At 35.6% G+C, this 26,442-nt stretch overlaps 1 protein-coding gene across 4 annotated transcripts in view; it reads right to left on the bottom strand.

Annotated features, from left to right (window-relative positions):
• Positions 1–26,442, bottom strand: part of UHRF2 (ubiquitin like with PHD and ring finger domains 2) — a 76,146-nt gene that overhangs the window by 35,649 nt on the left and 14,055 nt on the right. For all 4 annotated transcript variants that reach the window (XR_014326333.1, XM_082842842.1, XM_082842844.1 and 1 more), the window contains exons 3-4: positions 25,726–25,985; positions 7,123–7,341 (exon numbers count right to left, since the gene is read on the bottom strand). Coding sequence is in view for 3 of the 4 variants with exons in the window: in XM_082842842.1 (XP_082698968.1) it covers positions 7,123–7,341; positions 25,726–25,985 (479 nt within the window). In the remaining variant the exon portion in view is untranslated. The remainder of the gene's footprint in view (positions 1–7,122; positions 7,342–25,725; positions 25,986–26,442) is intronic.

Raw genomic sequence — 26,442 nt, 5'->3', positions numbered from 1 at the left:
CGTCTGGAGCCTGTGCTCCGCAACAAGAGAGGCCGTGACAGTGAGAGGCCCGCGCACCGCGATGAAGAGTGGCCCCCGCTTGCCGCAACTAGAGAAAGCCCTCGCACAGAAACGAAGACCCAACACAGCAAAAATAAATAAATTTAAAAAAAAAACAAAAAAAAAACCATATGATCATCTCAACAGATGCAGAAAAAGCTTTTGACAAAATCCAACACACATTTATGATAAAAACTCTCCAGAAAGTGGGCATAGAGGGAATATACCTCAACACAATAAAGCCCATTTATGACAAACCTACAGCTAACATAGTACTCGGTGAAAAGCTGAAAGCATTTCCTCTAAGATCAGGAATGAGACAAGGATGTCCACTTTCACCACTTTTATTCAACATAGTTCTGGAAGTCCTAGCCACGACAATCAGAAAAGAAAAGAAAATAAAAGGAATCCAAATTGGAAAAGAAGTAAAACTGTCACTGTCTGCAGATGACATGACACTATACATAGAAAATCCTAAAGGTGCTACCAGAAAATGACTAGAGCTCATCAATGAATCTGGTAAAGTTGCAGGCTACAAAATTAATATACCGACATCTGTTGCATTTCTATACACTAACAACAAAAGATCAGAAAGAGAAATTCAAGAAACAATCCCATTTACCATCGCATCAAAAAGAATAAAATACCTAGGAATAAACCTATCTAAGGAGGCAAAAGACCTGTACTCCGAAAACTGTAAGATGCTGATGAAAGAAATAGAAGATGACAAACAGATGGAGAGATATACCATGTTCTTGGATTGGAAGAATCAATATTGTCAAAATGACTATACTACCCAAGGCAATCTACAGATTCAATGCAATCTCTATCAAATTACCAATGGCATTTCCACAGAACTAGAACAAAAAAAATTTTTAATTTGTATGGAGATACAAAAAACCCCGAATAGCCAAAGCAATCTTGAGAAAGAAAAATGGAGCTGGAGGAATCAGGCTCCCTGACTTCAGACTATACTGCAAAGCTATAGTCAACAAAACAGTAATGGTATTGGCACAAAAACAGAAATATATAACAATGGAACAGGATAGAAAGCCCAGAAACAAACCCATGCACCTACAGTCAATTAATCTATGACAAAGGGGGCAAGAGCATACAATGGAGAAAAGACAGTCTCTTCAGTAAATGGTGCTGGGAAAACTGGTCAGCTGCATGTAAAAACATGAAATTAGAACATTCTTTAACACCATACACAAAAATAAACGCAAAATGGATTAAAGACCTAAGTGTAAGACCAGATACTATAAAACTCGAGGAAAACATAGGCAGAACACTCTTCGTCATAAATTGCAGCAAGATCTTTTTCAATCTGTCTTCTAGAGTAATGGAAATAAAAGCAAAAATAAACAAATGGGACCTAACTAAACTCAAAAGCTTTTGCATAGGCAAGAAACCATAAACAAAATGAAAAGACAACTCCCAGAATGGGAGAAAATATTTGCAAACAATTTGACGGCCAAGGGATTACTCTACAAAATTTACAAACAGCTCATGCAGCTCAATATCAAAAAACAAACAACCCAATCAAAAAATGGGCAGAAGAACTGAACAGACATTTCTCCAAAGACATACAGATGGCCAAGAGGCACATGAAAAGATGCTCAATATTGCTACTTATTAGAGAAATGTAAATCAAAACTATAATGAGGTATCACCTCATACCAGTCAGAATGGCCAACATCAAAAACTTTACAAACAATAAATGCTGGAGAGGGTGTGGAGCACCCTACACTGCTGGTGGGAATGTAAATTGGTACAGCCACTATGGAGAACAGTATGGAGGTTCCTTAAAAAATTGAAAATAGAGCTAACATATGATCCAGCAATCCCACTCCTGGACACATATCTGGAGAAAACCATGGTCCAAAAGGATACATGCACCCCAATGTTCATTACAGTGCTGTTTACAATAGCCAAAACATGGAAGCAACCTAAATGTCCATTGACAGAGGAGTGGATAAAGAAGATGTGGTACATATATACAATGGAATATTACTCAGCCATTAAAAAGAATGAAATAATGCCATTTGCAGTAACATGGATGGACCTGGAGATTATCATACTAAGTGAAGTATAACACAAATATCAAATGATATCCCTTATATGTGGAATCTAAAAAAAAATGATACAAATGAACTTATTTACAAAACAGAAATAGACTCACAGACTTAGAGAATGAACTTCCCAGGGGGGAAGGGTGGAGGGAGGGATAGATTGGGAGTTTGGGATTGACATGTACATGCTACTATATTTGAAACAGATAACCAGCAAGGACCTACTATATAGCACAGGGCACTCTGCTCAATAATCTGCAATAACCTAAATGGGAAAAGAATTTGAAAGAGAATAGATATGTGTATATGTATAACTGAATCACTTTGCTGTACACCTGAAACTAACACAACATTGTTAATCAAAAAGAATTTGTTAACTAGAATTAGACAGTTTAAGCATATTCACTTTTTGCTACTCACAAACTAAAAATTAGGAACAAGCATGAACTTTAACTCCCAGTTCCCTTATCAAATCTCCGAGGCAGATTAAAAATCATGTCCTCTATTTGCTTCTTCCATTGCACTTTCAATACAATAGAGAGTATCAACGATGAAGGTTAGTTCTTTGTAAATGGATAGTAAAACTGATAAACCTTTGGTGAGATTAAATCACAAACTAAACTCAGGAATGAAAAACATTAACAAAGACTATACAGGTTAAAAGATGAGGCTATCCAAACTTATGACAATAAACTAAAATTAAAATAGGTTCCTAGAAAATTAAATCCTATTTCAAGAATAGAAAATCTGAATAGTTCTATAATCATTACAGAAATCAAAAAACCTTCTCACAAAGAAAACTCAGCCCCAAAGGACTTTACTGAGAAGTTTTAACATTCAAGCAAAGGACACAAAACTCTACCATAAAATAGAAAAATATTACAGCACACGATAATTTTATAAAACCAACGTAATTTGGAAAGGATAGCTAAGATAGGAAAGTTAATACACAAATTTCACTCATTAACCTAAATGCAAAAATCCTATACAAAATATTGTCAAACCAAATCCAGGAAAGCATATCTACAAAATACCCGTCAAACATTATAATTATTGGTAAAACTTTCAAAGAGATATCAGGAGAAAAAAAAGATGCCTGCTCTCACCACCTCCTTTCAGCAATGTACTAACAGGCAACTGGTGAATGAAGACAAAAGTTAGCAATCAAAGGAAAACTACAACACAAAAATGTCATAATTCACAGATTACAATTATAAAAATCCTGAAACAATCTACATGTGAATTAAAATTATTAACTCTAGTAAGGCTAATGGATCCAAAATCAAAGGTTACTTATATACCAGTAACAAAGAGAAAAATGAAATTTTTTTAGGATTTATAATAACAAGTGGTATCTGAGGTTAAATAAGGATAACAGACACATAAGATCAGACCTCTGGAGAGAATTATATCAGGCTGAACCATATAATGGCCAACATTCAAATATTTTGAATCTATAAAAACATTTCATATGGTTCCACCTAATAAAAACATGACAAAATCATAATAAAGACCTAAGTAAATGGAGAGAAATCACACCCATGGATTACATTTAATGGAGTTCCTATCAAATTCCCAATGGTTTTTATGTAGAAATTACCAAAATGACTGGAAAACGCGAATGAAATTACACAGAGCTAAGAACAGAGAAGAACTGTTGAAGCACAAGGTAGAAGACCTGCTCTGTCATATTATGAAAGCATGGAACTTATATAAGGACACTCAAAACAGACCAATGATACAGAATAGAGACCAGATGGATGCATCAAATATAAAGATATGTGGGGCTTCCCTGGAGGCACAGTGGTTGAGAGTCCACCTGCCAATGCAGGGGACAAGGGTTTGTGCCCCGGTCTGGGAAGTTCCCACATGCCGCGGAGCGGCTGGACCCGTGAGCCATGGCTGCTGGGCCTGCGCGTCCGGAGCCTGTGCTCCGCAAATGGGAGAGGCCACAATAGTGAGAGGTCCGCATACCACACACACACACACAAAAAGATATGTGATGAGGTGATATTGAAGATCAATGAGGGGAAAATGGGCTTTTCAATAAATGATACCAGGAAAAATGATTATTTATGTGTATTAAGTCTAACCCTTACCTCACACTGTACAAAAAGACCTACTTCAAGTGGATTAAAGATCTAAAAAAGGTAAATATTAAGCTTTTATAAGGTAATAATGGAGAATATCTTTATGTTTTCTGAGTAAAGTTTCTCCCCTCCACCCCACTCTGTTTTATTGAGATATAATTGACATACCATTGTATAAGTTCAAGGTATACAACATAATGATTTGATATGTGTATATATTGACAATGATTACCACAAAAAGTTTAGTTAACATCCATCACCTCACATTTACAATATTTTTTCCCTTGTGATGAAAACTTTAAAGATCTACTCTCTAAGCAGCTTTCAAATATACAGTACAGCATTGTTAACTATAGTTGCCATGCTGTATATTACATCCCTAGAACTTATATATCATATAACTGGAAGTTTGTACCTTTTGACCACCCTCACCTATCCCCAACCCTGACCAACCCCCAGTAGGTTTCTTAAAGCAAGACACAAAAAGTATAAGCATTAGGGAAAATTTTTGAGAAATTCAACCCCTTAAAATTACGACTACTACTCAAACATAGGGAAAAAAGATAAGCCACAGAATTGGAGTAGACATTTTCTCCACATGTAACTGAAATGGTCAAGTCTCTACTCTACTTTAGGAGTTCTCTAGAACTCCTAAAAATCAATGAGACAGTCTACCTAATTAGCTACAACAACACACACCAATATTTGAAACAGGATCCTTACAAGATATATCCAAATTGCCAATAAACATAACGGTTCTCAATCTCATTAATAGTCAGGGAAATGTAAATCAAAGCCACAATGGAATACTATTATATACCCACCTGACTAGCAAAAACTCAAGCCTGACAAAAGTAAGTGTGGTTAAGAATGCAGAGCAATGGGAACTCTCATACTACTGTGGAAGTGCAATCTGGTACAACCACTTAAATATTTGGTCCTATCTATTAAAGTTAAAGATGCACAACTTCTACAACCCAGCAATTCTACTTCTAGACAAGACACATCCTACAGAAATTAACGCACATAAGCACCAGGAGAGAGGTATAATGTCATGGCAGCACTGCTTGTAACAGCCCCAAACTATCAACAGCAGAATATATTTATACTTTCCCTCTGGTTATTTATCCATTCTTTCCAGTGAAGGGAAAAGATTTCTAACAATGAAAAAAAATTCCCATCCACAAGCCACAGTGCCTCCTTTTTGACTCTTGTATCCCTAACATGTCTAGTAAAAACCTAAATGACAGCAAACATAATCCTTTATAGGACAGTGTGTTTTACTTTGGGATAGCCATCATATAATCGTTTTCTCATGAGCCAATATTTGCCTATCTATTATTTCCACTCAATCTTAGTTCTAAGTCCCTAAAGCCAGAATGCTCCACTCTAACTGTACCTCATAATTACTCAGGAAAACATGTTTTAAATAGCAAGCTTTTTTAGCTCAATGTTATGAGTACTGTTATCTCTTCCCATTGTGTAAACATGCTTCTTTCCACTTCCTACACTCAAGAACATTATAAGAGTCCCTAGATAACTAATTTATGTAGATGCTTTCTCCTTTCCTTCATGAGATGTATCCATATCAGAATTTCAAGTTGCTTAGAACTCTGTTAATTGTTACGTCCTTAGCCTGGCAATAGAATCACACTTGTGTTTGTACAAATTTCTGAAACTGTTTTCTAAAAGATAAGCTCACAATATTCTTTTTCTTTATCTTAGGAGTCAGCAAACTTTTCCCATGAAGGGTCAGAGAGTAAGTAGTTCAAGATTCTGTAAGCCTCATGTGCAACCACTCAACAATGCTGTTGAGCACACACACAAAAAACCAGCCATGGCCAACACATAAATGGGGATCACTGTGTTCCAACAAAACTTTATTTTCATAAAACAGGTAGCCAGTGGGACATAGTTTACCAACCCCTGCTTTATATTATTAATCATAAGCAGATGCTTGATCTTAGATTTGTCACCTCCATGTTATAACAGATATGATAATATATGTCCATTATATATATAATACATAATATATATAATCAGTTAACCAGAACTTGACAAGAATGTTAGTTTGGCTGCTTCCCTTAAGTAAAAGAAAACTGTCAGGGTCTTTCTAGTATCCCCAATGCTCAACACAACAAATGTACTTCTAATAATTCATTCTAAAGAAAAGAAATGCACAAAAACATATAAGCAAAGTTGTTTACTTAAACATTGTAATAAAGAACTGGAAATACTTTTAACAGGCTTTTTAAAAAAGTAAATTAGTGACTATTTATCCAATACACTTCATTCAGAAGAACTGAACACAAAACGATGTTTACTATTTCCCCAAGTGTAAAAAGGTAGCTTTGAAACAATGCATAGTACTTTATCACCTGAAGGAAACATCTAAAAGTATTTCTTAAAGAATTAACAATGGAAATATCTGAGTAATGTGAAATCTTGGGTGACATTTTACATTTTGAATTGTCTTCATTAAGCTTGTTTTAAGTTCTTAAATTACTATAAAAGAAAATTTTTGCTACCTTGCAAGTCCAGCAGACAGCTGCCTAGGTAGACATTCACTGGTGTTATATCAACATAGATCCTCGTAGCAACCATAGCTATTGAAATGTTTTTGTATATTATTGGTTTAACCTAGGAGAATCCTGTGAGGTAGGCAAGAATTTCTCTAATAAGATATTCAATTATTTCCAAGGTGCTTTCAAATAATACCTCCAGCCTTAAAGTAGCAATGGAGATTTAAGGGCCATTCTTAATAAAAAATTCTCAAGAATTTATTAAGTTTTCTTCTATGGAAATTTCCGTCTTTCATAGATTCCATCTTTTTTTTTTCTTTTTACTAAAGAACGTGTGCTTAATACCTAAAAATTACACTCAATTCAGTAATTAAATAGCATCAGTGAAGAGAATCTTACCCCAAGAAAACAGTCACACGAAGTTCTTTTTTGGTCCTTGAGATCGTCTTCAGTGTGGTAATTTCTGCATCAAACCAAAATCCTCTATTACTAGGACTTTCTACATTGTAATTAACCATTACCACATCACCGACATTTAGTTCGTTCCATTTCAAAGTGGTTCTAGCTCGTGGTCGAAGATCCTTGACATTTATTTCTACAGTACCACTTTCCGGATATCTGAGAATAGAGAAAAAAGAATCACAGAACACTGCTTATGATTATCACCAAGGAAGACTAAAATTATATGCAACATGTATAAAAACCTAATCATATTATTCTTAATGGCACTTAAAGTAAATGATATTTATTCCTGATTTTAACTGTCAGAATAAACGAGTCTTGCTAAAATCTTAGTAAGTCATTCTTAGCTAGCTTGGGGATGGTGGTGGTGATAGGGAATAAAGAGTAGGGTAAGTAAAAAACCCAAGTTCTTCTTTTCCACATTTTCTTAACCCATGTTTAAAAATTACTTTAATAAGACTAGATGCTGACCTCCTCCTGAACTTGGAACCAGTTCATCAAGTTCTGCAATTTGCTTTACGCATAATAAGAACATAAACCTAGTACATTTTCAATGGCCTCCATTTTTCCAGAAAGAGAAAGATAAGATTTCAGTTCTTACATGTAGCTAGCTGCCTAGTAATGGCAAAATGAAAAAACAAGAGCAAAAAATCCTGGAATTTTGTATGTATCAGAAAGTAGAACCATGTGAAAGAAATCTAGCAGAATCTTGATCTTACTTGAATTTCTAAATGTAAACTTAACAAACCTAAACCTGACCCAAACTTAAAGCTTTACAAGGTTCCTCACTTTTTGGCCTAACATCTGGTATCCATAGGCCCAAAACAGCAATGTAACAGTCCACAATGGTTTCTATAAAATTAAGATCTGTTGTCTTTATGTATTGCTTGCTAAAAGAAATGAGTAATATCTGGTTCCTGCTCTTGGAAAACTCAGTCTACTGGGAAAGGCCAAACTACTATAGCAGTGGTTCTCAAACCGGTGGTTCCATCTGTGAACATGCTATAAATGCAGACTCTTAGGCTCCACTTCTGATCTGACTCAGAAACGCCGGGAGTGAGGCCCAGTGATCTATTTTCACAAATCTTCTCAGAAATTCTCAAGCATACTCAAGTTTGATAAGCTACTGTGCTGCAGAAACACAAGAATAGTTAAATATCATACGGTTCTGTGACAGCATTAACAATGTAGAAAACTAAGGGAAGAAACCATTTAACCCTTAACCAACTGAGCGGCCTACTCAAAATTTAAGTGGGCCTGAAGTTGGAAGCAGCTCTAGCAGCTAGCCTTGGCTCTTCCAAATCAAACAAGTACTATACAGGCCTAGGACCCTCACAGTATATCTAACTCATTTATAATAAATGGATATTAACCCTGGGTAGAATTTTAATCAAGTTTCTTCAAATTTTAGTTAATTGGGGAAAGAAAATTCTCAGGATTAGCAAGCGGCCTCAGAAACGATCTGGTCCATTTACCCTCTCAGTACTATAATTCCCCTTTACCACAAGCCTCCCAAATAACCATGCAACCTCTGCTCGGATGGTAAGTGATGAGAGGCCAGCTTTAACCCTAAGAAAAACCATTCTGTCTTCACATAGCTCTGACATAGGAAAGAGAATATACTTGATACTGGATCAAAGATAAACACAGAATGAGTTCCATAGCTTAAGTGCCATGAAGAAATCTATATACTCTCTCCACGAAAGACCTAATCCTTGACAGTCTAAGTCTGTCACCCTGCCCTCCTCTATCTTCTAAGTATAAAACATTTCAAGTGAATTTCCTTCAACTTACATAAGGTTTTGAATCCTTTATCATACTGGTCTCTTCACTCAAAATATGTTCTATTTTCAACCTGCCTGGGTTTAAATTCCATTTTAGCTTCCTACTACCGTGTATCCTTGGGAAAGTTACTAAACTTCGCTGTTTTACATGTGTTTAGTTTACATATGACTACCTCTCATGTGTAAAACGTACCTAATGGTAACTACCTCATATGGCTGTTCTGAGAACTAAAATGGAGAAGACTTGTAACTAGATATTTTAGGGCTTTTCTAAATCTAAAGTTGTGAATTTGTTTCCTGACTAAATATTCTTAAGGCCATAAAGGATAGAAAACTATTCTTTTAGATGAGATCCTTTTCTCAGCTGTATTGTGATTTTTACATCATGACATTATCAGATATCCCTGTATGATTAACACAGTAAAAAAGCGTATTTCACTGGTAAAAAGCTCTCCATTTACCTATGATTGCCAAAATTAGATACCATGAATGGAAATATTTGTAACAAACTTTTAAAATCATGTTTATTGGAGATGAGTTAAAATAAATCATTGCCTACATCAGAGCAAAGGAATTTAAGCTGTTTGCCCTGAAACTAAGTATGATTTCAGAATTAAAGAATTAGAACATATGAATACATCATCTTTATGTATACAGTAAGTGTGTAAAAGTCATGAAAGTGAAGTATACTTTTTCTAATGCTACCCAGAGATGATAAGTCAGTTGCTATATAAAAAGATATAGAAGGGACCCAAAAACTACTTTTACCAAAGTCAAGAACATGCCCAGACTCAAATATCACTATTACTCTTTTCTTGGGCATCTTCATCTACACATATCTTAACATCACATAGAGTGATGACTCAGAAGCTCTGTTCTAACCCAAAATTCTCTCTTCAGATTCACATATCCAACTACATCTCTAACACGTATGTCTCAGGAGCACCTCAAATTCAAGAAATTCCCCCATCCCATAATCTGCTGATGCTCAATATTCTCTAAATTTTCATACTCCCAGAAACTGGGGTTATCCCCAATTCCTCCATCCAGTTACTAAGTCCTCCTTATGCTATATACTGTTAACACTTATTTAATGAACTGTACCCTTAGTGAAGGCCTGCATTTCTCTGAGACTACTGTCAAGGCTAACACAACTCCCTGTCTTTAGGATTACACCTTAGACTTCATTATACTTTTGCCAAAGATTCTAAAACACAGATCTGCTTAAAACATTTTGTGACACCTGATAACAATTTGTTCATAGGCTGTGGGAAAACAGGCATTCTTACATTGCTGATAGGAATACAAAGTGGTACTGTCTCCTTGTAGAGGGGAATTTGGCAATACACAGCAAAATTGCCTATATATTTACCTTTTGATCCAGGAATTCCACTTCTAGGAATGTATCCCAAACATTAAGTGACATAAAACCACAGGAAAAGACACATACACTAGGCTATTTATAGCTGCACTATCTGTAACAGCAAGACTAGAAATAATCAAATGTCCATAATAGGAAACTACTTACTATATGATACAATTATATAATGGAATATTATTCTCCTGTAAAAAGGAATATGACATCTGCTATGGAGAGACATTAACTAAAAAAAGACCAAGATGCAAACAGCATTTATGTGTGCTTTCTACCTAATGAGTGTGTGGAAATATGTACTTGTACATGTACATATATAAGTGTGTAGTATGTATTTGTGAGTATACCAATAATCACACATACATAATTTTGAGACAGAAGGATAAACAAAAACTCATTTAGTTACTACAAAAAGAGGTAAGAAATAGGGTAGAAGGAACCAAGATGGACACTTTTTCTTAATGTACTTGTTTTGAAGTTTTACCTATAGGATCGTTTAATGTTTCACTTGATTATAAAAACAATTTACAAAATGTGAGAAATCCCTAAAAACCAAATGCAAAATTTAAAAAGTGGCTTAACTACTGAGAAATACCATTACAAGTGACTTGAAAATACACTAACTATACATTATTAGTGGGGTTATATCCATTTACTAAGGACAAAGTAAAAAACATACCAACTTTTCACTAATCATATTGTTTGCAATATTGGTACTGTTAGTCTGAAACCATCATATGAGTAGAATAAAACAAGTCAGGGGTGACATTAATAGAAACCGTGATTTTCAAGGTAAGAGAAAAATAAGAGATTAAGGATATTAAATGATAATCCCTCAACTCTAAAATTAATTGGAAATATCAATACAAACATTTCCTAGCTGTTTCCAATGTTATGACCTAGAAACATGATCAAAACAAGTATCAATGAACAGCTGACTATACGCTCTTACAAAAAGAACTAGGGCTCCTTAAAGAAATGGCTGAATCCAGGCCTGGGCAGGAAATAGAAGAGCTTGGGACTTCCTATTGTACCTGAATGCAAAGAAACCCTCATTATGTCAGGTTCAACCTGAAGGAGCCTCCACAGGCCAGAGACGAGACAATCTGGGCACCAAAAAGAACTGAGTTAGAGTAAAACAAGTATTAAAATCCATTAGTTCATAATGAGACTTAGTAAAAATCTCACTGACCAACCTCTGGAGGATGCTAGGGAATTTATTCATTCTGAACACTGAAAAAGTTCAAGAATCAATAGTTTATCCTACCTTTTGTATATGAACCAACTGCTTGTTGAGGAAAGCTCCTTATGAAAAAATTATAGCTAATAAATGAAGGAGAGAATGAGGTATCACTATTTTTACTACATTTCATAAAATAGTGGCTGTAGGTAAAGATTAATGGCTACTAAAACTAGCAAAAGCTGGCAGCAAATTTCACAATGGATGTATCAGGCAGACAACACCCAAATCTTACAACAAAAAAAGAAAGAAGCAGGTATTATGTGCCTCCCAATGCCATGTAATAGGTAAATAAATACCATCTCTAAACTAGTTTTAACAAATAATGAAATTTAAAACAATCAAGCCTCTAAGTACAGTCGTCCCTCCATACTCATGGGTTCTGCATCCAGAGTCAACCAACCACTGACTGAAAATATTCAGAAAAAAATTCCAGAAAGTTCCAAAAGGCAGTTCAATTTGCCAAGCTCAAGCAACTATTTATATAGCATTTACATTGTATTAGGTATTATAAGTAATCTGACATGATTTAAAGTATACAAGAGGATATGCATAGGTTATATGCAAATATGCCATTTTATATAAGGGACTTGAGCGTCCATGGATTTTGGTATGCGTGGAGGTCCTGGAACCAATCCCCCATGGATACCAAGGGAAGACTGTATAAACTTTCAGGAAACTAACATTAACAGAGGAACATGTTAAATACCACTACAGAAATGTAATCAGTAAAGTTCAGACTGTGGGAAAACTGAATAAACTGTCACTTGTACAAATAAATAGCAAGGAAGAAAGAACAGGGGAAACCTGTAGGTTGAGACTTAACCTATCAACTACATGCAATGGGTGGATCTTAATCTTGATCCTTATCTGTAAATCCCAAGTATATTTTTAAAAAATAAGTCAGTCTGAACATTGACTGGTTATTTGACTTTAAGGAATTATTGTAAATTTCGTGTGGATTTTTTTTTTTAATGCTTTAGGGTCCCCATCCCAGGATCAGTGACTCATTCTCACAGGAGAGCACATAGTTCTTCCCATGGCTATGATTTACTACAATAAAAGGATACAAAGCAAATTCAGCAAAGGAAAAAGGCACATGGAATCAAGTCTAGAGGAAACCAGGTGCAAGCTCAAGGAGTCCGCTCCCAGTAGTCACACAAAATGTGCTTAATATGTCCAGAATACGACAACATGTGTGTAATGTTACTACCAGGGGTGTACAGTGAAGAATGCTCAAGATTTTTATTAGGGATTCATCACATCAGCACTCAATGTCTAGCACATACCAAAATTCCAGACTCCCAGAAGCAGGTGTTCAGCATAAATAATATATTTTTTTTGCAGAGTTTGTGCAGAGTGAACCACTTTTATCAAGGAATGATGAGAATCCTCCTGAAAGTTAAGTTCCCCAACACCAGCCAAAGGTCAACCACACACAGACCTTTTAAAGAGCAGTAAATCAGGCTTCCCTGGTGGCGCAGTGGTTGAGAGTCCACCTGCCGATGCAGGGGACACGGGTTCGTGTCCCGGTCCAGGAAGATCCCACATGCCGCGGACCGGCTCAGCCCGTGAGCCATGGCCGTTGAGCCTGCGCGTCCGGAGCCTGTGCTCCGCAACGGGAGAGGCCACAACAGTGAGAGGCCCACATACCGCAAAAAACAAACAAACAAAAAACAAGAGTAGTAAATCTCTGGCCTGATGTTAGCTGTCTTCTGCACACTTTAAAAAGAATCCTTTTAGAGTATTCAACTGAGAAAAAAGATGTCAAGATCAGGATGAACCTACGAAAAATAGAAAGAGTAGGACTAGGAAGCAATAGCCCTTAGACCACGATGCTGTCTTTCACTTTGAAAGGAGAGGAAAAGAGGGTTGAGAAAGAGAAACATGAGAGTGTGATACAAACAAAATCTTCGCCAATCCAATCGTGAGCTCTGGAGCAATGTTGGGCATAATTGCCAGGCCCTAGAACTGCTGCCACACTTAGTCACCAGCTGGAGGATGCCAAGAAAGAGTGTGGCTTTGGCTCAAACACTGTCACAGATATCAAAAGTGCTGTGGCTAAAAGTTATCAGTTAACTGCATTCATTCCTTGCAGGTCAGCAAGTTCTGTCTTGAAGATCTGAGCACTGTGCCCACCACAACTGCTAAGGCTATTTCTGGTTGAAAAACTTAAGATTTGAGACTTGCTTCAAAATAATCCAGTGGTGGTGCTTGGGGATGCTGGTACGGATTAAACAAGATTGGCCAGGAGTTCATAATGATTGAAGCTAGGTGATGAGTTCTTTCTCTCAACCTCTGCGTAAGTTTAAAGATTTCTACAATAAAAAATAAAATGCTCTGCGCTTCAAGTTAAAATCCAAACAAAAGGCTCTTCCCACTTTTTGAAGTTTTCCCACAAGAGTACAAAACTCTAAGTTAACATTCAAGGCTTACAGTGAGGACACGCAGCCTCCTGCCCCAGTCCACCACACTGATTTCTATTCCCCCGATGCAACTGTTTAACTTTTAGCTATTTCTTTTATTTTCCAGCATATTTTAAAGTAACATGCTTACACATTGCTTTTTACTTCAAACTGTTATTCTACCCATCCCTGATGTACAGCTCATTTGCCTCTATCTCTTCTTCCTTATAATTACTAACACAAGGCACTGCTCTAAGTGTTAACGTATTTACCTCTTAGGATAGAGGGACGCACTATTCTATCCCCATTTTACAGATATGGCACAGAAGTTAACTTACTTGGACAGGAGTAAGAAGCAGAGACATGACTCAAACTCTGATCACCTGGCTCTAGGACTTATAATCTTGCAGGGATTGACAAAATTTCTTGCTCTTAAGCATGTTATACAAACCAAGTTGTTCGTAAAAATCAGTATTTTTTACAATTTTTTTTTACATGTTGACTAAATAAGTGTTCATAGCTAACTAATGAAGTATGCTTTAATTATAAATCCTTTCCTTCACAACTTTGTTTTCTGTTGAGTACTTAACCCTTCTTTTTGGTTGCTACTTGCTTAATTTTCCATGTATATATTAATTATCCCCATTCTGCCACAGGTGTTAAAACTCTTCTACGTTCAGACATTTCAGGTATTCTACTAGTGTTCTGGGTTGCAAAACATCTTCTAGAGACCTCTGTCCTATTCTAATCTGGAAAATTTGCTCTTCAGGCTTAGACCTGTTCCACAGCTGTCATGTTGGGATCTCCTTTCATTACTTCCTGTGTTGAATCCTATTTCCTGAATACCCTGTTTTCCTCTTTCTTGATTTAAGCCTTGAGTGGGGTAGAAGTGATTAAAATGCTCTTTCATATAAATAAACCTCAGTTTTAAACCTCTTCTCCTCAGTTTTATTCCATACGCCTACGTCCAAAGTGCCTGGTAAATCCAACGTCTGAACCTTCCAAAGGTTCTTCGATGTCAATTTACTTGCTTGTTGTTGGCTTATCCTTAGGTTTCAGCTTTTTCTGGCCTAACTTACGCATCATTTACCCATTAGCTTCTTACCTTCCAAAATTTTGTTGCTTTCTCTTCTGTGTCTTACTTCTATCATATTTTTTGTCCTCGGGGGTTTACGCATTTACTCTTTTACTGTCCTCTAGGAGGGTGTAAGAAGGAGTGGAGACAAACATGCAACTTAATCTGCCATGTTTAACTTGAAATCTTTATTCACCTTTAGTTTCATTTCTTACTACTCACCACATATCTCCTACACTCCAGCCATACTAATCTACCCTTAGGTAACCCTGTATTTTGTACCTCTTTACCCTTGGTATCCTGTGGCTCTCCTTCAGGAATACAGAAGTATCTTCCCTACCTTATAATCTCAGAACTTTAGTTACTCTAAAAGCTAGTTGTGCATTTTTCTATCACAGAACTTAACACTACAAAATTGCAAGTTTTCATTGAGAAGCAGATACCACGTTCAAACTTTAGTGTGTTTGGGATATACCAGGCCTACAGATGTTTGGAAACATGCAACTCATTAAATAGAAAAATCTTTTGTATAACTAAAGCTCTTAATAAAATGTAATAAACTGTGACCACTGTGTTTTACGGTAGTTAAGTGGGAACAAAGAATTCTATACAGAGATAATAAGAAAAAGGCATTTTAAAGATTATGTTTTTGGATTTCTTAAAACGAAGAAACTTGTAGTTAGCTTCAGTTACTTACACAAGTACACAAGAGAAAGTCTTTTTAAGTATAGGCAGCCTCCAACACAGCATTCCCTGCCTCCCATGAAGTCTAATGTACGGCTGAAGATAACCACTGCAAATTCTACAAATTGGTCCAAGTGCTGACTTCTTCCAGCATTTGCACTGGTGAAAACTGCAGGAGACTGAAACATTTTGGGAAGTGTTAGAAGCCTGAAAAACTTCTAAAACAGGGCTCAAGATATCCCCAAAGACCGGAAGCAGAGAAGAAGGAACATACTGAAGCTGACTACACTGTGCCAAGAGCCAACATACAGCTATGGAAGGATAAGACTAGGGTCCTTTTTTTCTCTTATTCTACATGACCTTCTGTTCTTAGAACCTGAAGTCAAGGTATTACCCCAAATACAGGTATAAGTTTATTCTAGTTAGCTACTCTGCATCTTTGAGAATTTAGAAACATTTTGGTGTTATAAAGTCTACATTCTCAGATAAGCCTTAAATATCCTTAAGCTTGTTTTTCCCAGTAACATTTTCATTGCTCCAAATACTCTTTAGCTGTCTTTTAGAGATATCCTTCAGAGTACATGCTTTTGATTATCCTGAACTATGTGACATTTTAGCAAAAACCAATTGTGTTTTCAATTAACAAATCATTGAGTAAAACCTGGGGAATTAAATTTCAGGGAAATTGATTAAGCACAATTTTTAAAACAGGTTTGTTATAAAATAGTAAAAGTACATTTCCTTAGGTGACTTGTAAGCTAACTAAGCATTTTAGAAGACTCAAACAGTATTAAGCAAAGCACTATCACTGAAACCTTCCTTCAAAACATGGCTTCCTGGTGTTAAATGCTTAAATAAGGACAACATTCACCTGGAGGCATGTTCTAGTTTAGCAAATCTTTAATGTCATACTACATGCAAAAAGAAAGCATTTCTTAATCTAACAGATGACATTACTCAGTTTCACACCTTAAATGTAAAGCTTACTCACAGACAAAAATAACTTACTTAAAACTGCTTACCGTAGGACTTTACATATTACATGGAAATATATCTCACTTGTACAACATGTTAACAATGGTGTATAACTGTTTTAATAGAGGAAACAATGTAATCAGGTTAAAAGATACCTATGCCAAAGATAAATTATTTAAGAGTACTTACCAAAATAACCTGGCTTTATTAATAAATGAAAAGCAGAAAATTTGACTATTATTACTGGATACTTTTCAAGGTTATTAGGGGAAAAAAAGAACATGGTCAAGTAGGTATTTACAGATGAGGAAATTAAAGCTGAATGAGTTCAAAGAAAACAAAGCAAAAAACTCAACCAAAGACCTAGAATTCAAAGCAAATTCTGATTCTAATGACTAAAACTATACAGCCTATAAGAGAACCAATGCTCTGTATACTTAATAGGCTCCTGGCTGCTTTCTGAAAAGCAGATTCCTGGGCTCTACCCCAGGCCCACCCAATGCAGGGAGTGGGGGTGGGATCTGGTATCCCCCAGTAATCTGCATTATAAATACCGTACCTGGGTGAATCAGCAGTATTGCTGACCATCGTTTTGAGAAACACTAATGTAAAGGAATGATGTATAAATTTGAAAAGGTGACATCAACTGATAATCTGTAGTCATATTAACTGATACCTGTAGTCATTTTTCTAAGCACCAAGTGATCTTTTAACACAAGAGAAGAGCAATAATAAAGTCAAAGATCTAACTTCTTCTGCCCTCCTTTTGATTATCATCCATTTAGAACACTGCAAGTCATAGAAAGAGGAAATATTCTAAGTCTTTGGCAAACATGTCAGTAACAACCAAAAAACAATGGGGGAGACTGGTCACTGCACCAGGGTTCTGAAACTAAACCTCTCATTTATAGCTCCCTACTCAAGATCAACATGACACTCTGATCTGATTTTTTTAAATCTTATTCCTTTTCTCCCATGAAAACCCAGACATCATTAAAACATTTTTGGGATTCCTTTAGAAATAGATCACATCAATACATTCAAGAAAATCAGTTTTGTTACTTTATAGAACAGCAACTTTTATCTAAAAATACCACTTGATTTTTTTCAGAATTGGCTCACTGACTTCTATTTGCAGTAGCCATAATTAAGAATACTCAAAAGCATGCACCACAAGCTTAGAATAGCTCAAAAAATCTTAAGAGAATGCTGGCAGCAATGACAACATTATCCTAAGACGTTCGCCAGAAGAGCTTTTAATTGTAGCCTAGCGTAAGTTACCCTCCAAGTTCTAAGTGATGCTATGACATTTCCATTTGATCTCAATCCCATGGTAGAACCTTGACACGCTGTTAAAAGCAGCAGTTTAACCTATTTGGTTTAAAAATCCTTTGAATACTAGCGAGCTATGCATTTTCCTTACAGAAAAAGGCACACAGGTGTTTACTGATTTAAGGTTTCTGTTCTGTGACAGATAACTGGAGAGAATGATAGAAATTTTTTAAATATGCAAACATAACTGTTTTATAATATTTTATATATACTTATACATTAAGGTATTTTATAAGCATGCTTCTCTCAAAATGAGAGGTAGTATGGTAGAGTGGTTCTAAGTATGTGCTCTTCTGAATCTCAGTCTACCACTTATCACCTATTCAATACTAGGTATATTAACTTCTCTAAGTCTCAGTTATTCCCTCTTTACACTTAGAAAAGTATCCACTTCATTGATTGTTTAATGAGGATTACATGAGATAATCCAGGAAAAGTACTTGTATAGTGCCTGGCACATAGTGTTGTTTTAACAAGAGAATTATTGAACCATGCTTTAAAAAGGGTACTTCAGAATAATTTACTAAAAAGTCAAAACAAAAAGAGTTTGTTTCTGAGGTAAACTGACATTTCTATTTGAAATGTGAACAATATGGAGCATGAGAGATTATATAAGTAGTTTTCATGTCACTATGAAAACTCTCTCTCATGTTTAAAGATTTCAACTTTGCCTAGCCATAGACAATTCACTACGATATGATACAGAAATAAAATAACTTTCATAAGCATTTTCCCTCTTTATATATATACTTCCTTGTTCAAACTACTATGTGTTTTCTAGCTTACATTTCTCTTTATAGAAATCAGCTCCAATTTATAAATCAAGGTCTCTAAATTAGAACACTAAATTTAATAAAGCAATTTAAAAAAGCAAGTCACTAACAAGACTAGTATTCCCAAATTCACCTTTTTAACTGACCTGTAAATGTACCTGTTGAATCCTTAGAAGAAGGTATATGGGGAGATTCTGAGATCTAGTTTAACCCTAAGTCCAATTCAGAAGGCTTGTCTTAGAACGACTGACTTGATGCATTTAAGAGTCTAATTCAAAGGAAAGCCAGAACAAGATCTCAGAATATTCAACTACTACAGAGTATTTTCCCCCACTCAAGAATTTACCAATACTTAACGGTTGATGGAGCAGACAGAAGAAATAAAGAATACTTTTTAAACAGTGGTTCTGGAGCTAATTCTGCAAATACTCCCATGTTAACCTTTCCTTTTATATGGTCTGGGTTGGGGTTTGAGTTCTTAAGAGGAAGTGCAAGTTTGGGGAATTCAGAGAAATTATCAAGTCAAAAGAAACATTATGTGAATGATAATATACTAAAATTGCCACAAAACTCAAAACAGAATATTTCAATTGGTTAAAAAGGAAAAAAAAGAATGTACCAATACATCATAAAAGATAAATTCTCCACAAACACATGATGGACACTGCCTTCTATGTTAGCCAAGGTACAGATAAAGACTGCATAGTGGAAAATGGTCCCTCATTCAAATGATACAGATTATTTAGCTGGAATGAAATATAATTTCTTTTAGAAAAAGACTTAACTAATCCTTTATGTATATGGAAATGAAATGGAAAAATCAACAAGCCATAAGCCACCTATACAGGTACTAAAATAAAGATGAATACTCAGATTCCTCAGGTATTGTATATCATCTCCAGCCTTTAATGTATTTACTATGTTTAAATTGTCATATGAACCCCTTTCCCCCATACTGGTTCTTAGTAGCAACTGATAAGGCTGTACAAAAGGCAATCAGTGAGTGGTTCTTAAACTTGAGTATACATATTAACCACCCAGAGAACTTATTAAAACACAGACTGCAGGGCCACCTTCAGACAGCGATTCATTACATCTGGAGTAAGTACAAGAACTTGGATTTCTAACAAGTAATGTTGATGTTCCTGGACAGGACTATACTTTGAGAACCGCTAGTCTAAGGCAGTGGTTCTCAACCATGGCTACACATTAGAATCACAGAGGAACTTTTGAGACAGCAATCCCCTGAGGTCCCAAAGATCAATCATACAAGAAGTTACGGAGGTGGGTCCTAGGCACTGATATTTTTAAAGCTTCCTAGACAACTAATGTGTAGCTAGGGTTGAGAACCCCTAGTCTAATTAAGAGGAATCTAAACCAAATCCACTAAGAACAGATGTTTCTTAATACAGAAGCAGGGTAAGGAATTAAGCCTTTATCTGTTGATAAAGCAGCCAAATGATGAGTAAAGATTAAATTCAGTAGTGTGGCCTCAGTTGCTTACATACCCAGGGTTTAACTCAAAGTTGTATGAGTGCTGTCTGCTTTAAAACCCAGGCCAAGTCTAAAGCAAGTCTTTAGGTCATACAAAATGGTTGACCTTTGAAGTTATGTAGGCTATTACCAATTACATGTACCATGTTTAAGGCAGAATGGCAATAATGCATATTGGTTAACCCTTAAGCTCTGGAGTCAGACAATTTAACAGATGTTACCTCTGGCAAGTTATGTAAGTAAGCCTTGGTCTCTTCATATGGAAGTTAATGTAACTAACATTATAGTTATTGTAAAGATTACATGAGCATTCATGTAAGAAGTTAGCTCAGAGTCTGGCACATGAGAGTTAATGTAATTAAATTGCTGTAAGCTATGCTATAGACATATTAACCTACCAGAAACACTAAGGTAATGATTGCCCCTTTCCCAGTCTACTTCCCTATAAGTCAAGATCATGGCTCATCACCACAATTAGCTTCAGGATCTCTACTCTCACAAGACTGCAGTCACAGATTTGTGAATTTAGATGTTCAGGACCCTTAAAATTTTTAAACCTTACATAACTACAGAAAGTAACTAATGGGAATAAAGACATCTTTTAGAAAGCTATGGAAATATACAGTACAAGCTTACTATGAAATAAGGGAAAATTTGATGTTCTTTTTCTTTAATTGACCATTTAACCACTCCACGGGTTTATAATTGCCTATATTACCTTGACATTTGCTCATTTCTGAATCCCCTTCCCTTTTGTTTTCTGCCCAAAATACCACTAAAAACAAAAGTTTCAAGCAGGCATAGTCATTCTCCAATAAACACACTTTAGTGGTGTGATCATTTTGTGATGTATAGAAATATTGAATCACTATGCTGTACACCTGTAGCTAACATAATGTTGTAGGTTAATTATACCTCCTATACTATAGGATGGTTCTAATCAAAGTTTTGGTGAGGGTGTGGAGAAATTGGAACCCTCATACACAACTCATGGGAATGTAAAATGGTGCAGCCACTTTGGAAACAAGTCTGGTAGTTCTTCCCAAGGTTAAACATAACCGCCATACAACCCAGCAATCTTGCTGCCACATACATGCCAAAAAACTAAAACAAATGCCTACACAAAAAAAATAGTACATGAAGGTTCCTAGCAGCAAAAAGTAGAAAACACCAGTGTCCATAAACTGATAAATGGATAAATAAACAGTGGTAATATGGAGCATTATTTGACAATAAAGGAATATGGTACTGATATAAGCTCCAACATGGATGAACCTTGAAACATTATGCTAAGTGAAAAAAGCCAGTCACAAAAGATCACATGTTATAGGATTCCACTTATATGCAATGTCCAGAATAGGTAAATCCAGAGTCAGAAGATTCCCGATTGCCTATGGCTGAGAGGGGTTGGGGGAAGGGCTGGTGGGGGTAGGGAAACAGGGAGTGACTGCTAATGGGTAAGGGGTTTGTGTAAGACCAAAATGTTCTAAATTAGATTGTGGTGACTGTTGCACAGTTCTGTTAATATACTAAAAAAAAACACTGAATTTTACACTTTAAATGGGCGAATTGAATGCTATGTGAATTATACCTTAATAAAGCTGCTTTTAAGAAGTAAAACTTTACAGAAGATTTAAGAATCCGTTGGAATCTAAATCTCTAAAGTCTAGATTTAATATTTGTACTGCTAGCTCTTTCTCCCAAAGTACTTACTGGATTGGTTTAATTCTAAAAATACACAGCCCTTGCTAAGGCAAGGGTGATGACAGATGAATAGTACAGAATAGCCATCATGAAAAAACAAAACAGAACAAACCCACATGTATGTTCTTTGTAGCAGGCACTTTGATGTTAACTCCACAATTTTGCTTTATATTATTTGCAGTAGGAAGCTCTCAATTCAGTCTCTATTCATCAAGGAATCTATAGAAAAGGGACCCCTGAAAACAGTAAAACTCTTAAACCTTAAAACATTTCAAACAGATCTCTTAACATAACCTGCTTTTTATGCACTCAGAATATTTATATCCATAATTTTGAGAGGAAAAATGGAATAAGGTTAGCAAACAAATGATTTCACTAAGATTCTAGAACAATGTCAACTACTAGATTTGGCTTTTGGGAGTGTTGTTTTGTGGAACACATCTACCTAATAAGTAACATTATAAATTTTAATACGTATCACTTCTCACAGATTAAAAATTGTTTTTAACTCTGCTCTGACTGGAGTGGGGATTGAAGATGCAGAGTAGTATACCTACTTAATTTGTTCTGAGACAGCAATGCTTTTAATGAAATTCATTTCAAAGACTGAGAATTCATTTAGCCTGGTTAATATATTAGGACCTGTAGGTCACTACAAAAGTAACTTTTGAACAGTGCCATTTTAAACTGACAAACACTGCAAATCCCAGAAGAATTCCTTGAACAGGTTCCTTGGTCCCATGTACAATACCTCTCTGCACTGGCTAAATGACAGGCTGTTCAAAACGCACTCGCACTGCTGCACTCAGAGTTTGGAGACAATTAAGCAGATTACTTTCAATTTAATCTATGAGAAAAATGAAGTTAATTCATTGAGAGAAATGACAGATTTAGAATCATAAATGGAATGGGATGGCAGCCTGTATGTACTTAAAGTCTATTAAGTACAAAAAAATTGTCTGACAAATACTGTTTTGGAAGTAAAAATTAGAGTGATTGGATTAATGACCTCTAACTTTATTTCCCTTTGCAATGTAACATTTCTAGTAATTCCCCCTGTCTAAGGTTGAAGATAGCCAACGCTTGTTTTTGTCTCCTTCTCAGTGCAGACCATTCTCTATCTTTAGAGATTTGACTGGTAGGAAGTTTATGTTATCCTGAAACCTACCTTCTATGTTGTACAGAACTTTCACCCAGAGCTTTTAAAATATGAAAGCTATCTTGATCCCAGTCTTTTCAATGTAAATACTTAGTTCTTTTAGCTATTCTTCATGTTGATTTTACATTGACCTCTACTCTAAAGATGCACCATGTCCTGTTGGTATTATTCTTAAAGTACGAAGATGGAAAACAATATTCCAAGTAGAGAATAACCAGGCCAGTAAAACGGTAGCACCACCAGTCTTGTTCTAGATATCTTACTTCTAATAAAACATCCTACAGTGTAACTATTTGATAGCTACATTCTATTAACTAAGTTGGAGCTTACTACTCAATAAGAATCTATTACTACTGCTAAGCCATATACTCCACAATCTGTCTTCAATGCATCCTCCGTCCAAGAATGTGAGAACTTGTTTAATAAGTTATTGAAATTAACATGAACTTGACTATAGTTTTTAACTTTTCTGATAACCGTGACGAAAGAAACTTTAACAGGATTCTTTATCACATCCATATGGGATCATGATTTTTTCTAGATGCTTATAACAGCCTTTTGTTATCTGGGACTCTTATCCAGAAACTCAACTATTTTATTTATTTCATACTTTACTCTGTATAGTCCTTTTCTCTTTTTGAAGATATGAATGACATTTACTAAGCTTCTGATACCTTACGTCTCAAAGAAAGTTCAGCTACCATATCTTTAAGTTGCCAACACTGAAACAATTCCATCATATAAAATTATTTTAGACAGATAATTTTAGTCTTCTCATGCATGTTGGGTTTAGACTAACATTCATTCTAATCAAGACAAACTTCTTCATTAAAAAATAACCAAATAAATGCTAAGATACTGTGATTTATGTTCTAACATTGTACCAAACTCAGGTCTATCCCTTGGAAAGTCTTATTCCAAAACCAACTAAGAGCCCCTAAAACTGTAAAAAATTTAATAAGCCTTAGTTTACTTAGTGTTTAAAGCTTCTTACCCTATTTCTACACTGTGCCATTCTATACAATTTTTCTTGGGGGGGGGCCAAATAATAACTCCTTTATTGGCCAGAATCAGGTCCCAGGTAGCAGGTTTCTGAGTTATTTCTTCTTTTTTCCAAGAAATAGAATAAAAACTTGAAGCAAATCAAGAACTCCAATTGTTGACAGTCGATATACAGATAGCTTAAATCCTCCACTCTTGCCTCTTTGCCATGGTATTCACAAACCCAGACACTGGTTACTATTAACACATCAACTCCAATCCCTTTCTATCCCAGGCTCGATTTACCAATATTGCCAGTCCTGGCCAATCCCAGATATTAATACCCATGCTAGTTGTTGCTTCTATTATCATCTACTATGGTAAAAAACAGTATGACTGCACATTTGAAATAAGCCACGTTGGCAAGTTAACTAAAACCATAAGAAGTATCAGAAAAGATGAAAGGGATCTACTTTTGACCCCTTTCCAGGTATCCTGGAAATCTGAGTTGACACCAGTCTTTTATACCATTTTTGCTAAGAAAAATCAAAACCATTTTAGGATCTTGAACTCACACCTGATAAAGATTTGGTTTCATACTTTCTATACATATTAAAATATCACTTGAATGAAGACAAAGATCATTTAGTGTTGAATAAACACTAAATCTTTCCCCATAGTAACTTTTGTACTAGGATTTTGAAAATAGGTAAGGAAAATAATTCAGTGTTAAAGTCTAAGCCCTCAAAGCAAGTTCTTAATACTGTTTTCACATGAACATTTAAAAACATTTTGTTGTATAAAATGGATGACTAATAAGAACCTGCTGTATAAAATAAATAAATAAAATAAAATTCAAAAAAAATTTTTTTGTTGGGAGAGGGGGATTGGGAAGTGATTGCCGGGCATATAGTTTTTTTGGGGGAAAATAAAAATGTTCTAAGAGTAGTGTGTGATAATGCACAATCCTATGAATATATTAAAAACAGTGAATTGTACCCTTTAAATGTATAAATTTTATGTGAATTATCCCAATAATAGCTTTTAGAAAATATTTCAACCTCATTCTAAAGGCTATTACAGGGATTTCCCTGGCTGTCTGATGGTTGAGACTCCGCACTTCCACTGCAGGGGGCGTGGGTTCGATCCCTGGTTGGGGAACTAGGATCCCACATGCCCCACGGCGTGGCCAAGATAAATAAATAAATGAATGAATGCTATTACATTACACACTGTTATATACGTTCTAGAATATTATTAAAATACATAGCAAAAACCCTAATAGAGGACCAGACAAAGAGAAACCCTTACATATTGAATTAAGCCAGGTATTAGGATACCCAAAACAACAAACCACTTAGGAGCCAGATGCTAAATGTTGAGGAGCTCTTATTATATTACAACCACTAAACAAACAAAAACAAATGGTACTAGACCGAACATGACCCCTAGATATTTCTTCTGAAAGACTATTATTTGAAAACAATCTTGAGATGGAAGATTTTTTTGCTTCTACAAACAAAAACATGAATGAAGTCCTCAATAGCATGAGCACTTACTCATCATACTCGATATGATAAATTACGTCTTCATCAGCAGCAACAGAATCTGAGTTAGACGTAGAGGGTACATTGTCCAATTTATTTGTGTTCTCTTTGGAATTATGATTTATATTTCCATTAGTCCTTTTATAAGAACTGCCATTCTTCAGTGGAGTTTTGCCACGTGAGTGTCCATCAGAAGCTCTAGTAACACTATGTATACGTGCTTCAAACCAAGCACCAAGGGCGACATCTCTGGCATCCACCAATTCATTTACCTAAAAAAAATTTAAAATTAGTTAATGAAGCGTAATTTCATCTACTGCTTCAAAAACATTAATATAACTCAAGTTATTTTGAGGGTTATCATAGTTAATATTTGCAGATATTCATGTTTAATTTCAAAGATTAGAACGAAACTATTCTTTTTGGATTATACTGTCAAATCTGTTATTTACTAATACGAAAATTAACTTTCCTCCCAATATCCTTCAATGAAATAGGTATTTTCTTTAACTATTCCTTACCCATATCTATATTAGACTTTTAAAATATAATTCTTGTGTACCCAAGAGTTATTCTGGCATGTCATTAAGAATGTCACTAACAGGGCTTCCCTGGTGGCACAGTAGTTGAGAGTCCGCCTGCCAATGCAGGGGACACGGGTTCGTGCCCCGGTCTGGGAGGATCCCACATGCCGTGGAACAGCTGGGCCCGTGAGCCATGGCCGCTGAG

Source organism: Leucopleurus acutus (genome assembly GCF_964270905.1).
Source record: "Leucopleurus acutus genome assembly, chromosome: 7".
Classification (NCBI taxonomy): domain Eukaryota; kingdom Metazoa; phylum Chordata; class Mammalia; order Artiodactyla; family Delphinidae; genus Leucopleurus; species Leucopleurus acutus.
Note: the sequence above shows the minus strand (reverse complement) of the source record. Positions and strands in the feature narration are given on the sequence as shown.